Source organism: Eumetopias jubatus, unplaced genomic scaffold (assembly GCF_037043125.1).
Source record: "Eumetopias jubatus isolate StellerSeaLion01/CBP00866 unplaced genomic scaffold, mEumJub1_p1.0 scaffold_6, whole genome shotgun sequence".
Classification (NCBI taxonomy): domain Eukaryota; kingdom Metazoa; phylum Chordata; class Mammalia; order Carnivora; family Otariidae; genus Eumetopias; species Eumetopias jubatus.
The window spans coordinates 59,583,889-59,599,054 of record NW_028274812.1 but is presented as its reverse complement, the minus strand read 5'-3'; the positions used below and the strand labels follow the sequence as shown (position 1 = coordinate 59,599,054).

At 33.1% G+C, this 15,166-nt stretch overlaps 1 protein-coding gene across 1 annotated transcript in view; it reads right to left on the bottom strand.

Moving 5' to 3' along the window:
* The window catches only part of ASCC3 (activating signal cointegrator 1 complex subunit 3), a 338,572-nt gene that overhangs the window by 231,919 nt on the left and 91,487 nt on the right, over positions 1-15,166 (bottom strand). The window contains exons 9-10 of the mRNA XM_028104151.2: positions 14,335-14,535; positions 13,739-13,879 (exon numbers count right to left, since the gene is read on the bottom strand). Coding sequence (XP_027959952.1) covers positions 13,739-13,879; positions 14,335-14,535 — 342 coding nt within the window. The remainder of the gene's footprint in view (positions 1-13,738; positions 13,880-14,334; positions 14,536-15,166) is intronic.

The following is a 15,166-nucleotide window of genomic DNA, read 5'->3' as shown; positions in this document are numbered from 1 at the left end:
AAAAAGCAAAATGTTTAGTTAATAAAGGACTAAAAAAAAATCATTACTGCCACAAAAATATACTAATTATATTTGTGCAGTCACTTGAAAAATTAAGCCTAAATAGTCAAGAATCACCTTCAAAATATAAAAGAATATTATGGTTGTCTTTTATTATTATTATTCTGAAATAAGTACTATTAAAAACAAATCCCAAAACCAAACAAATGAAGACGACTAGGGAAACAAGCAACATTATAACAAATATAAATACCACAGTAATTTCTAAACTTAAACCATATCTCAGAATATTTAGATATCATCAAAACTAGGTTTTTCAAGCGATTTGAAAATTGTATCTATGCTGAAGTAGCTTAGTGAATAGTGATTTCAAATGATTAGCATTCTTCACTGATTTATGAAGCAGGTACACAGTACTTTAGTGAGCTAAATGATTTTATCTTGAATGTCAGTTATACATGGCATACATTCAGATCTTTACAAACCCAGAAGTTGAAACAAATCTTTTGTGTTGATAAAATCTACATTGTGTATCATTTTCACTTCCTCTTAGTTTTTTATTCCATATTTTATTAGCATGCAGTTTAAATTTATATTTTCTTTTAGCTCTTCATACCAGATAGAGACACTGTGAAAGAGGTAGGTGGCGGAGGGGTGATGATTATTATAAGTGAGTTGCAAAACTATGCTGGTTTTTCAGAGCAAAATATAATTAACAGCAATATGGCAATCTCAGTGTCTATATACGTAATATAAAGAGACAGGGACTGAAAGTTAGGCTGGTTTCTAATATGACTATAGTTAATGATAAAAAAGGATAACATCAAATTAATTTTTTAATGAGAAACTGAAATGGCAAATCAATGAAAATGCCATTCTTAGTTACAAATTTGAATGTGCTAAAATGTTGGGTCTCCCCCCCGTGTTCTATCTCTCTCTCACATAAATAAATTCTTTAAAAAAAATTGAACGGATAAACAATCTGTGGTATATCCATGCAACACAGTAATAGTTAGCAGTACAAAGGAATGAACCATTAATAAATGCAACAAGGTGGATGAATATCAAAAGAATTAGGTTGAGTGAAAGAAGCCAGAGAGAAAAGTACACACTATGTGAACCCACTTACATAAAATTTATGAAAATGTAAACAAACCTATAGTGACAGGAAGCATTTCAGTGGTTGCCTAGGGATGGTGGTTGTGGAGGAAGAGTACAAAGGGATGTGAAGAAACTTTCAGGGCTGATGAATACTCATTAATTTGTGTTGATGCTTTCACTGATATAGGCATATGTCAAAACTCATTACATTGTGTTCTTTAAATATGTACAGCCTTTTTGTATATTAGTTATACCTCAATAAAGCTAAAATAAAATGTTTAAAGATCAACCAGTATACATGCATTAAAAATAACAAGTAGTAGTATCTGGCGCTTTCCTTAGAATACAATCTTTATTTTCTTTTCTAGTAGGAAATTTAGGAAAGAATGAATAACTTTTATCCTTTAGTAAAAAGAGGGTTAAACTGAACATAAGAGCCTGCTTTTAAGCCAAGCCTCTAAGAGGTCTTCTCCCAGGATCAATTCCACAGATTACTGTCCTGCCAAAGGGAAAAGTCAAGGGATATCCCAGTTTCAGCCAAATAAATACCATTCATACTTACTATGCTGTCATTTCTAATATGCAGGAAAACCATCAAATTTTTCTCTTCTCTCTGATTCTAACACACATAGATTGAAGAGTCAATGTAGCAAAAATCATCACGTGTATACTCTGGGTTTATTACTCACGAGATAGAGTGGGTAAGGAGCAGAGTAAAGAATCCAGTAAAGCAGCAGAAAGGGACTAACATTTGTTGAATGCCAACTGTTTGCAAAACACTATCTTCAAAAATTTTTATATATTATGTCAAATAACAACAGTAAAACATTTTAAACATTTCAGTTTCCTATAACTTGAGGGAACAAAGCACTATACCACGAAAATGTTTTTAACATAAAGAGGAAAGAGCAGAGGACGTTGATATTCTTTTAGATTCAGCTTTTGAGGCCAAGCCCTGCCTTAAACACAGGTGAATCCAGAATACAAAGCACTGTGACTTATAATGTATAAAGTGCTTAATATTTCTTTAAAGTATAAAAAAAGTATTTACAATATGTAATTTAGACAATAATGAGAATTAGAATACCATAGGAAATAACTTTTGGTTATTTTATTTTTAAAACATAGCAGTTCCAGGATGAGCTTGCATTTAGATTTGCTTTGAAGGGTAGAGGAAAAAAGAGTTATAATTGGAATACCAAGAACTAGATAACCCACGGCCCATCGTACAGGTAATTCTAGGGGAGGATATCACATACATGCCTATCACATAACAACAGATAAGACAAAGAAGACTTTAAAGGGGAATACATCCAATCAATATCTGGACTTAAAGAAATAAAAGTTTATGCTGATGGTTAAAACTGAAGAAGTCATTTGTGATAGTTTGATAAATGTCAGTGTAAGTAAAGGAATCCCTTAACCTGGAGTCCATGAAGAATCAACTCAAACACTAGAAGAGAAAGTTTTGTTTCCAACCGTATCAGCTTAGTTTCTGAGATATCCTATTTGCTTCTTTCCCTTCAGGGTCCAATCTGCTATGAGTGAGTGAGTAAATAAAAGTAAGTAAATGAGAGTAAATAAACTCTTAAGTAAAAGTCACTAGAAGTGTACAGTTAACTTAGTATATTCAATAAAGGAAATACTGTGCAGCTATCAAATGCCATGCAATATGAATATTGGATGATACGCAAAAACGCTTACTGGAAAAAGTGTAAAAAATAATATATAATCAACTTTTATTGTTTAAAGTTTTACATATTTGACTAGAAAAAAGATTAAGTATATGCTAAACTTTGTAATTTTCTGTATTTTTTTAACTTTTCTACAATGAGCATGTTATCCTTTTGAAGTCAGAAAAAAATCTGAAGCATGAAAATTCTCAAAATAAAATTAACATTTAATTCACATTGATCTTAAAAAGTGTCACAGAGCTCCAGTTGTAAAACTACGCAACAAAACATATGGAAAATGACATTTAGGATACAAAATGGTCTAAACTGTAGTATCTCACATAATATATATCATACTACATATAGGCTTGCCGTCTAATGTTCTCGTGACTTTGATAATCCAAGGAAAACAGGAAGTAATGTATGTAATGTAATGATTTTAACCAAGGTTCAAATCAATGATGACCACAAGTACATTCAGTTTTCTTTATAAAAACTATTTATGACTGTAGAGGCACAAGGCTCTACAAAAATATGATTTCATATATTCCAGTTTTGATATATAAATATAATTTTTTACAGACATGCGAAAACTACAAATTCAAAAGAAGCTACTTAGATCATTCGCAGAAATTACAGAAAACATAGCTCCGTAGATTTCCTAAAATTAACCAGCTGCGTGCTGCATTTTAGGTTTACATCAACTTTGTGCTTCTGATGCAGTGTTTGTGAGGCAAGAGCCTTTCTGAAAATAATTGCCTGCAATACTGATAAAATACCTGCCCCAAACAACAGAAAACTGGCTTTCAAATCAAGAACTACTTGAAACTAACAAATTGCCCTAACCTATCAAGCTCTCAGGATCTCATAAGCCTGTATTTTCTCAGATGTCACACATATCAAGTTATGGAGAAAAACATAAGCATTTGGTATTGTTCAAGAAAGAATTCAAATTAACATAGAATGTTTTCATTTAGCAGATTGTTTAAGCAGATATTTTTAAAAATCTCAGAGGTAAGTGATAAGAATAAATCCACAATTTCAAAAAAAGAGATACAAACAAGGATGTAGAAATTCTTATGCTTCTGCAGATGCCTTGGGGGGAAGAAACCTAATGTGTCTGAATTCTGATGTCCCTACCCTATCAAGGCAGCTCAGTTTTAGAGGGACTGAAAAGTAAACTATGTCTGCCAAGCTATTCCAGTTTTCCCAGAATTATCATATATTTCTACCTATATGCCAATAATCTGTGAAAAATGCAAGCTGTATCATAAGATTCACGAAATATATTGATCCTGGAGTCTTCAAGAATCATTTTAACTTCTATAAAATCAGAATCTCACTGACTAGATCTTCATCTCTTTCTAATTGCACACTTTTTATTGAATAAAGTTTATGAAACTTTTTCAGCTGCTTTGCATCATGGCTAACAATATAATGCTATTACTGAGTGCCTAATAATATATACTTCATCACTCTTATATAAAACATTTGATCCTCAACACACGAAAGCAACCAGGAAGTGTCAGCACAGTGCAGTTAAAATCTATAGTGTTCTAACTAAAACTGAGGGCCAATTCAAGTATGTACAGATTCTAATGGCTGATTTACCCGACAAAGATACTCCAGAATTGTAATTCACAAGTCATGGTACCCTCTTTTTTCAAAAGAATGGTCACCTTGGGCTAGGGTTGCTCCACCTGAGAGGAATGAACTATTATAAAAGACTGTGCAGAATTTTATATATCTATGTTTATATCCCCAGATTCCTGTAGAGATCAGATTTTTACTAGTCTATGACCCAAACAAGTCTGAGAACACTGCCCTTAGGCCATTCCCTCCTGCTCATCTCTAAGTCCTGGTTTAACACATCAAATCTGCCCCAAGGTGGTTACACTCAATGACTCATTCATATGACCAATAAAAATATTACTGACCTCAGTTTTTCATCTAAATTACATAAAGTGAAACAAAGCAGAAATTTTAAAAATTGCAATAAAATGATATGTTTTAAAAACTGAAAATCTTAATAGTAAAATGGAGCCATTTTATTACTATACTGTTTACAATTAGTTAGAGAAAATAAAACTTAAATGTCTATCGTAAGTTTGCTTCGAGGCTTAGGATGTACCACAATTATATTATTTCCTATCTTATCCCAGGAGAGTTCCTTATCCAGGGTTCTAAATTTCTGACAAATAGGGGACAAAGGGAAGGCCACAAATTAGGAGATGTTATTGAAGATCTGTTTCATTAGATTACTGATTTTTCACTCTTTTAGGGCTCCTGGGAAATATTTTTGCCTGTTACCTTCAAGAATGGCTTCTCCTGAGCAAATAGTTACTGTGATTTATAAACTTGGTCAGGACTCCCTCAACTTTGTTATATGCATTATTGCATTAGTATTGTTTTTGGCTTCTCTTTTTAACCTGGCCTATATTTTCCTTTACTGTACTACCCTTCATACCTAGCCTTTAGTTTGTATCATCTTGCTGTTTTGTGTGTGTGTGTGTTTGATATGCTCCTGTAAAAAAAAAAAAAAAAAATTAAATCTTTTACAGAACAAGAAGGGCAAAGTTAATGAGATTCAGGAAATCCTAATCTCTAGGCATAGAGCATTTAACACATTTCACCAGATACATTAGGAATTACATAATGAAAACCTACTAAGTGACATTATATTTCTAATTCCAGGAATGTTTCTGGAGTCCTTTTGGACTACTCTGCCCTTCTAATTCAGTTATGTTTATAAACTTCAACAATTTTTCAATGCTCAACATATTTAAAACCAAACTCACTATTCCTACAAGAAGTTACTTTGTCCTCTGATATGTTTATATACAAAACTGCTGAGAAAATGTTAACTTGGTATGTTACATCTGTTTACCTTCCCATCTGTCAGAATTATCTGACAAAACATTTAAAGCAACTATCAGAAAAATCCTTCAGGGAGCAGTTGCGAACAAACTTGAAATAATTGGAAAAAAAATATGTCTCAGCAAAGAAAAACCAAATAGAAAGTTTAGAAATGAAAACTATTTAACAACCTAAATTAAAAACTCACTGCAAGGGCTCAATAGCAAAAATGTAGACAACAGATGAAAATCAGTGGACTCAAAGATCAAAAGAATTTATCAAATCTGAATAACAGAAAATAGGTTAAAAAAAATGAACTGATCTCAGGGTCCTGTGGGACTATAACAAAAGATCTAACATTCTTGTCCATGGGGTCCAAGGAGAGGAGAAAGACTGAGGGGCTAAAGAAAGAGAAGTTCAAAGTTTCCCAAATTTGACAAACCTACAAACTCAAGAAGATAAACAAACACTAAACAGTATGAACCCAAGAAATCTAGAACTCGACATATCATAATCAAATTTCTGTAAACCAGAAACAAAGAAAGAATCTTGAAAGAGGATTAAGAGAAACATGTTACCTACAGAGAAATAACAATTTGAGTGGCACTGGCTCTTTCTTTGGAAACCTTGGAGGCTAGAAAAAAGTCATGTATTTTTCAAGTGTTGAAAGGAAAGAACTGACAACATAAAAGTCTATATCCAGCAAAAATATCCTTCAGGAATGGAGATGAAATAAAGACATTCTCAGATTTTACACAGAAGGTAGCAACAGTAAATTAAAACATAACACACAGATATCCAGATAAACCTGAACACATGTAATTTCTGATCCACTTTTCCAACTCCCCTTTGCTCCTACCCTCTACTTCTAAGTATCTGTATATTCTCAATACAATAAAAACCCTCATGAGAAGAATAAATCAGGAGAGTGTGATGGGAGCACATGCCTATGCACACCACATACAGACTCCCAACCATGGTTGCCAGAGCTCTGAAAACAATAATATGACAGATTCAGGATTCTGTTTGCTGTTGCCTACATCTAAGAGATTTGAACAGAATCTCCTACATACCCAACCAAAAGAGAAACACAAAGAAAACCTAAAATAGCTCATCCCAACTCCCAAAGTTGCACAGATAAACTCAGCCCAGCATAAAGATGAGCAAACAAATATAAAAGAAAAAGGAGAACAATTTCAGAATTCAGGGCACATGCTCTGTTTTAATACAAAGTCACTCCCAGGACAGGAGAAACTTTTCTAAAATTTCTGACCAGTATTTTCACTGAGGCTCAAAGGAACCCTGAATTTATGATATTAGGAAGAGATGCAGAAAGGATAATCTGAGATGAGGAAGGACAGGGTGTAAGGAAAAACACACCTGCTAAATGGAACCATTAAAAACAACAATGAATATTGTAAAATAATAACTCTTTGCAAATGATACAAGTAGGGGGAGAAGCTGGAAAGTAAACATAGATGGAGAACAATGCAAAATAAGGTTGGAAAGGGAAATTGGTGTTTTCACTGTTGACAAGTTTACGGAGTTCTTCAAAGTTGCACAAAGTGGCTTTTCAGCTGAAGACAAGATAGGTATCTGTTGACTACATAGACTATTTTTCATGACAATAAATCTGAGAATTACATAATTCTGTCTTGCAAAGGAAATTTTACATTCAAAACTCAATAAACTCATAACTGCTACTAGACCTGACAATCCCTAGTGAACCACAAAACAAACCACATCTCATATTATACTTAATTTAGACACGATTCTTAACAAGCTAAGTAGTTGGATTTAATTCATGCAATAAAGAACCAATGAAAGTTTATGAGCAAGAGAACAATATGATCAGAACAGCATGACAAAGAATTTACAAATTAGATTTTGGTTTCCCATATTGGAAAAACAAAGACACACTAACAATACTGAAAATATTTTTTTAAACAACAGGGGAATTTCAAAATTATGTTTAATTGTATTAATTATTGGGAAACTTATTTACCAAAAAATTACAATGGGAATCATTAAAAAGCTATTAAAATTATATAAGTGAAAAGTCAGGAAAGCAAAAAATTAAAACTTCAAAAATAAAAGTTGAGTATGTCCATATTCCTCCAGGCTCTGCAATAGTCCTGCTTTGCTCTTTCTACAGCCCAATCTCAAATACAGTGGTAACAACAGTCTATTAATCTTTGAGAATCTGAGAGAATAGATAGTAGGACAAGGTGAAGAGGTTAGTAACTATACCGTTTCAGGTCTACAAAAAATTAGCATCACTGATAGTAGGGCTGTATTTATACTGGAGGAGAATAAAGAGCAAATACAAGAGAGGAGGTTCAATTTATAAACTATTACTGAGGCCAAGCACATGGTCCCTGCCCTTACAGAATTAACAAATATTGACTAAAGACACAGAGCCGATCTGTGGAAGTTCAGAAATAAGCAAAGGGTGGGGATGGGGGAGGGAAGGGAAGATGTTCATAAATCTTTTGACAGTATAATATATAAATCTAAGTAGATTTTAATGTTTAACTTTCTGTATCTGTAAAGTGGAGACACTATTCAATAAGGTTCTTATAATATGAGCAAGGATGCACATAATGCACTTAGCATAGTGACTAGCTCATAATTTCAATTCAAATGTTACCTCCCTGTTTTTCCATAAATATTCTTTCATTAACATCAATAACACAGTTATTTGAGCAATGTTACTTTACAAAAAGCAAAAATGGTCTGTTTGGCTATAGTTTGTATTGGGAAGTAGTTGGGACATAAGGCTGAAAACCAGGCTGGTTTTCACCAGATTGTGAAGATAACCCACTGTCTTACATAAGTAGTGGTTCTCAAAACGTTTTGGCTTTGGAACTCCTTTGCACTCTTAAAATTATTGAGGCCTCAAAGAACTCTTGTATTTGTAGGTTCTCTCTCTCTCTCTCTCTCTCTCTCTCTATTTCTTATATTAGAAAGGGAAACTGAGAAATTTTTACAACACAAAAATAGAAAGTAGTCACTTCATTAGCTGTTGACGACATCATATATTATGCAGACTCTGGAAAACTCCACAATATACTTTTGAGAAAATGAAAGTGAAAGAAAGTAACATCATAATGTTACTATAAGGATGCCTGGGTGGCTCAGTCAGTTAAGCATCTGCCTTCAGCTCAAGTCATGATCTTGGGGTCCTGGGATGGAGCCCCACGTCGGGCTCCATGCTCAGCCAGGAGCCTGCTTCTCCCTCTCCTTCCGTCCTTCCCCCTCCTGATGCTCTCTCTTTCTCTCAAATACATAAAATATTTAAAAAAAATAATGTTACTATGAAAATTGGTTTTAAACTTGCTGACCCCCAGAAAGAGCTTAGGAAACACAGTGTTTCTGTACCATATTTTGAGAGTTGCTGCCTTATAGTAATGGGAATAACCAAATCAGTGCAGGGTTTAAATTTTTTTTAAAAGTCTGTTAATGGTATGCAGAAAGACTAAAGCAGAGATATACAAAGGAAGAGCCCTGTATTTGGCACAACAATGAGATGAGACTGCCAAAGCCGAACTTATCATTTGCAGAAAATTTCTTAATGCTAGACTTACAGGATAAAACAGGAAAAAAACTGACTTGATTTCTTCCCTAAACTTCAATGTACCCATCAGGATACAAAACTCATTTCTTTAGGTAAGTACATCATAGATATGGTCTCAGACTCTAGAGTGGTTCAAATTTCAGAAAAATTTATTTTTAATAAAAACAAATTTGTTAAAAGTCAAATTTTGAGTTACTCTATATGCCTTTATAAAACATTATGAAAATAAAAATCACACACTAAAAAATTATCAGTCTATGTGTCTTATTGTGTAGTTTTAAGATATAATCTCTGTAATTTTATGTTCAGGTAGGCCTGGGAGCTTGACTTGGAATGTATCATACGTAACACAACTTCTAGGAATACATCAACAAACTTTCAGAATCAATGTGTCCATAAATTGGGAATATCTATATAATACTGTACTGTGTTCTACAAATCTGTAAAACTTTTTTCTCTTTATTGTATAAACTTAAAATTTTTAAACATGATTCAGTTCATTGTGTTAAGTATACAAGTTACATAAAAAGAACAGAAACGTTAGACTGACCACAGTTGACCCTTGAATAACATGGGTTTGAACTGTGCAGGTCCACTTACATGTGGATTTATTTTGATAAATATAGTACAATACTATAAATGTATTTTCTCTTCCTTATGATTTTCCTAATAACATTATCTTTTTATGTGTGGTGTAAGAAAGTGGTCCAGTTTTCCCAACACCATTTGTTGAAGAGACTATCTTTTTTCCATTGGTTATTCTTTCCTACTTTGACCATATAGGTGTGGGTCCATTTCTCGGTTCTCTATTCTATTCTATTGATCTATTTGTCTGTTTTTGTGCCAGTACCATACTGTGTTGATGATTACAGCTCCGCAATACAGCTTGAAGTGTGGGATTATGATGCCTCCCGCTTTCATTCTCTTTCTCAACATTACTTAGGTTATTTGGGAATCTTTCTTAGTTCCATACAAATTTTAGAATTGTTTATTCTAGTTCTGTGACAAATGCTGGTGTTATTTTTATCAGGACTGCATTAAATGTGTAGATTGCTTTGGGTAGTATATACTTTTCAACAATATTTGTTCTTCCAATACATGAGCATGTAATGCTTTTCCATTTGTGTCTTTTACAACTTCTTTCATAAGCGTTCTATAGTTTTCAGCATACAGATCTTTTACCTCTTTGGTTAGGTTTATTCCTAGGTATCTTACGGTTTTTGGTGTGGGTTAACTTTTAAAAGAGCACTTCAATTTTTAAAATATGCTTTCTAGCCTTCACTGCTAGGAAAAGAAAATTAGTGCTTTTGAAATACAAATAAATTCAGTAATAAAAAATATCAGGATATTGGATTCTACTTCCAGTAATGGCAGATGAGCAAAGCTGTGGTACGAATCTCTGCAGATAATTATAAAATACTTGGCTGTATACAATTAATAAAAACAACTTTTAAGAAACAGGACAGTATCAGAAATTGGTAAAAATAGAGAAAAGTAACGTCAAAACTACAAATCAATTACCAGAGTGCAAATTATTGACCTAAGAGTAGGACCCTACACCTACTGCTATTGCAGCAAAAAAAGGGTAGGAAAAACCACAGCCTCACTGGCAAAATGTGCTAAAAATCAGAGTTCAGAGCTAGGATTCAGAACTGAAAAGGCAGCTTGAAAATTAAGGTGAAAAGCCCAGCAACATGGGAACCTCTCAAATGTCGGAGTGAAAACTAATACATTTATGGGAGAAAAGCCAAGAGTCCCATGGAAAAAAGCAAGCTGACACCAGAACAAAAATCTACTCTGCAAAAGATATAGCCACACAGAACTAAATCTGTGATTTTGAGGCTTTTCCTAAGTGAGTGGATTTCCCAGACATGCACAGTTCTAGTGGCTGAAAGCAATAATTAGAGTAGCTTAAGGTGTCAGTTGATGAAGTTCAGGAAATGCTAACCCAAAGAATCACTATAAAAGAGAACACTATCACTAATAAGAGACTCATATCCCTTCAAGGCAATGGGATAAAACATAAGTTGGAAATTACCATATTAATTTTAGCCAAAGTAATTAATGAAGACCCCACATATTAGTCTTTTTTTTTTTTTTAAGATTTTATGTATTTATTTGTTAGAGAGGGAGAGAGAGAGAGAGAGCACAAGCAGGGAGAGTGATAGGCAGAGGGAGAAGCAGGCTCCGCACTGAGCAAGGAGCCCACCACAGGACTCGATCCCAGGACCCTGGGATCATGACCTGAGCCAAAGGCAGACGCTTATGCACTGAGCCACCGAGGCATCCCTAGTCTGGTTTTTAAAATCTAACCATATATCACAGTTAGGCAATATAGGCTAAAACTTATGATGACAGAATAATAAAAATATTAGTTTACTACTCAGTGTTATCACTGATAAAATACTTAACAAAATAATGTATTTTTTAAATAAAACACATCAAAATTCTTTTACATTATCTCAGAATTAAAATTTTCCAATTAAAAGACCTAAATTAGCAGTAGTAGAAGTACATTATACATTTTAAAATTAATTTTGAAGCTGAAAATCTGAAGGAAAAGAAAGGTTAAGCTCCTAATGAGCCATTACCTGGTCTTATAAATATGTAGTAAAAATTCAAATAATGTTTGCTCTATCACTGATCATTTTCAGCAGTTAAAAATCTATTTATGCTAACAAAATAAATAAATCTGAGATTCAGTTACAATGTAAATGCGAAAAGATAAAGTTCTACATATCAAATATAAAAACTATGTTGTTGGCTCTACTAAAGATTTTCCTTCTGCTACCTCTCTCTGAAATACAAAGCCATTTGTCAAATTATAGATTTTTTAAAAACTGTCAGTGACAGACTCTAAATGTTAATATACTCCCCTACATTATTTCATGAAATAAAAAGGATATTAAAAATAACCAGAGTTACATCCTGATCATTGCTTTTTATCTAACTACAATTGAAATAGGGATCTGATCTTCACTAATAAATCTTTAAACTCTAATATAATTTTTTTTCTTGACTGTTGTTCATAATGCTGTAATGAACATGAGATATTTGAGACCCTAATTTCCTTTCTTTTGGATATATACCAGGAGTAGAATTGCTGGATCATACGGTAGTTCTATTTTTTTAATTTTCTGAGAAACCTCCATGTTGTTTTCCAGTGACTGTACCAATTTACATTCCCACCAACAGTGTACACAGGTTCCCTTTTCTCCACATTTGCCAGCACTTATCTCTTTTCTTTTTGATAACAGTCATTCTAACAAGTGTGAGGTGATATATCATAGTTCTGATTTGCATTTCCTTGATGATTTGTGATGCTGAGTGTCTTCACATATACCTACTGTCCATCTGTATGTCTGCTTTGGAAAAATGTCTATTCACTTTCTCTGCCCATTTTTGTTTGTTTTTTCTAGTCCCACTGAGAAATAACTGACATACATTACTGTATAAATTTAAGGTGTACAATACGATGACGTGATTTATATACACTATGAAATGATTATCACAGTAGGTTTAGTTAACATCCATCATCTTATACAGATACAATAAAAAGAAAAGAATTCTCCTTGTGCTGAGAACTCTTCAGATCTCTGCTCTTAAGAACTTTCCTATACATCATACAGCAGTGTTACCTATAATCATTATGTTGTACATTATACCCCTACTACTTATTTATCTCATAACTGGAAGTTTGTACCTTTTGACCAGCTTTCTCCAATTCCCCATTCCCCAAACCCTGACTTTAAACTCTAACAGTATTAATTACATATCAGGTATAATGTTTAAAATACACATTAAATAACCAGTAAGGACAGGCCAGAAAAGAGGTTGGCAAAGGTGCCAGGCTAATCAACCAGCATTTTCCCTCATTCTCACTCCAGTCCACTGCTGAGGCTGGACTGTCCCATTAATATTTGGTTATCCATTATTGCATTTTTTCAAAGCATTTCTTTGAACTTACATGTTCCACCAATTAATGATAATCTAGTTGTAGCTCTAATATAGTTTTTGCCTATTTGGTCATAATATAAGATCCTTGGAGGCAGGAACTGTATCTTAAATATCTTTGTTGTCATGCATTTCACCTAATATAGTGCTATATACAGTGCGTGATTTAATAACTTCCTTTTTGATGAAATAAAGAATGACTAAAAATTTTTATTATATGTTAAGCAATCCTTAATGGAATAGTTTAGAATACTAGTGGGATCATTTAAGGATCTATATATTATCCTGCTCTTAAAACTGAAGCCTGGTCTTATTCACATTTTCATTCTCTACCATTTTAAAAGAACATTTACTGTCAATGAACTTAAAATTTATACCAGGCATCTAACAGTATTCAAGACACAGTAGGAATCACAGAAGTTAGAAGGGACAAAACTGGACAAAGCACCAGCAAAAACCTCTTTTGTAGAGGTAATATGTGATTACAAATAAAAGAATTTCATTAAATTATGTTTGTATTGTTTACCTGAAAAAAAAAAGAATGCTGTTAAACAAAAAATCTAAGTACACAACATACCTGAGTTCGTAAAATTTCATTTTTTGACAACTGCATATCCCCAGTCAATTCTTTCACAACAATGCCCAGTGGCTCTAGACGTTTGCTGAAGTAATTGGTCATTTCGGCTGCCAAGGCTTTCATTGGAGCAACATAAACAATCTGTGCCAAAGAAATAGTACCTTGATGAATGAGCAAAAACTGCAAGTCATTTGTTTCACAGCATTCAATATAAGTCACAATTTATTGTGAAATATAATTATAGCCACCAGGAGTAAAATATCTTAACAGTGATATCTGAAAAGTACTTATCTTTCTTAGGTAGGTGTGCAGCTGTTTAAAGGACAATGAAATTTGTTTATACGTCTTCATCACTTTGAACATTGGTTCTGCTTCAAAACTAAATGTATTTTCACAGTGTTTCATAGGGGTAATAGGATTTTCATAACACGAATAGGGACTGCCTTACTAGTAACAGAGAAAATCAAGCAGCAAACTTTACATGACATCATGAATAATATCCTTAAAATTTTCCAGATTTCATGTAACATGTACAACTACAAATGATTTTAATTTTACAATTTAAAAAGTTGTGGTCTGACTTGTTAATTTCCTACCTTAAATTCATTCTTTTTGATAACACCTTGTTGAAAATGCTGGCGTATTTCATGCAAAACTGTAAGCATTGCAATATTGGTCTTTCCAGCCCCAGTAGGGGCACAAATCAGCATGTTCTCATTGGTGTTGTAGGCAGTCTCAAACACGATCGATTGGATTCTATTGAGTCTCCTTATTCCTTTAAAAGCCAGCTGCCCAATCTAAAGAAAGAAAGAGAAAAAAAAAATGACTCATTATAAATGATGATAATGTGCAGGACCCATATAAAATAATAAATGCAAACATTTACTTCTTTTGATTAAAAAAAAAGACAACTAATTTGTTCCGTCTCTCAATATATCCAATATTTAAACCAAAGTGTGCAGCTGAGAACTCACAACTACTATATGATTCTAATGCATTTGGGAGTTGCATACTCACTAAATTTGAAAAATATGATAATGACACTATATACCTGTATCTTTCTACACGATCTTAAGTACAAAACAATGATAAATTAATAACATAAGGAAATAAAATGGATAACTAATGAAAGTCCGAACAAGAAATATGGATATAAATGAGTAGGAAATTGTTTCAATATGTTATGGATTTAAAAATATCTTTCTTAATAGCAGCCATAATAGTAGGAACAATAGCTGCAGATTATATTCATTTAGAACTTACACTGTGATATATATTAATTGTGAGCACTTTGATGTATTTATTTAATTCTCAAAACAATTCCATGGTATAGGTACTTTTATTTATATATTTATTTTTTAAAAGGTTTTATTTATTTTGAGAGAGAGGGAGATAGAGGGGGAGAGAGCGTGAATGTATGCACACGTG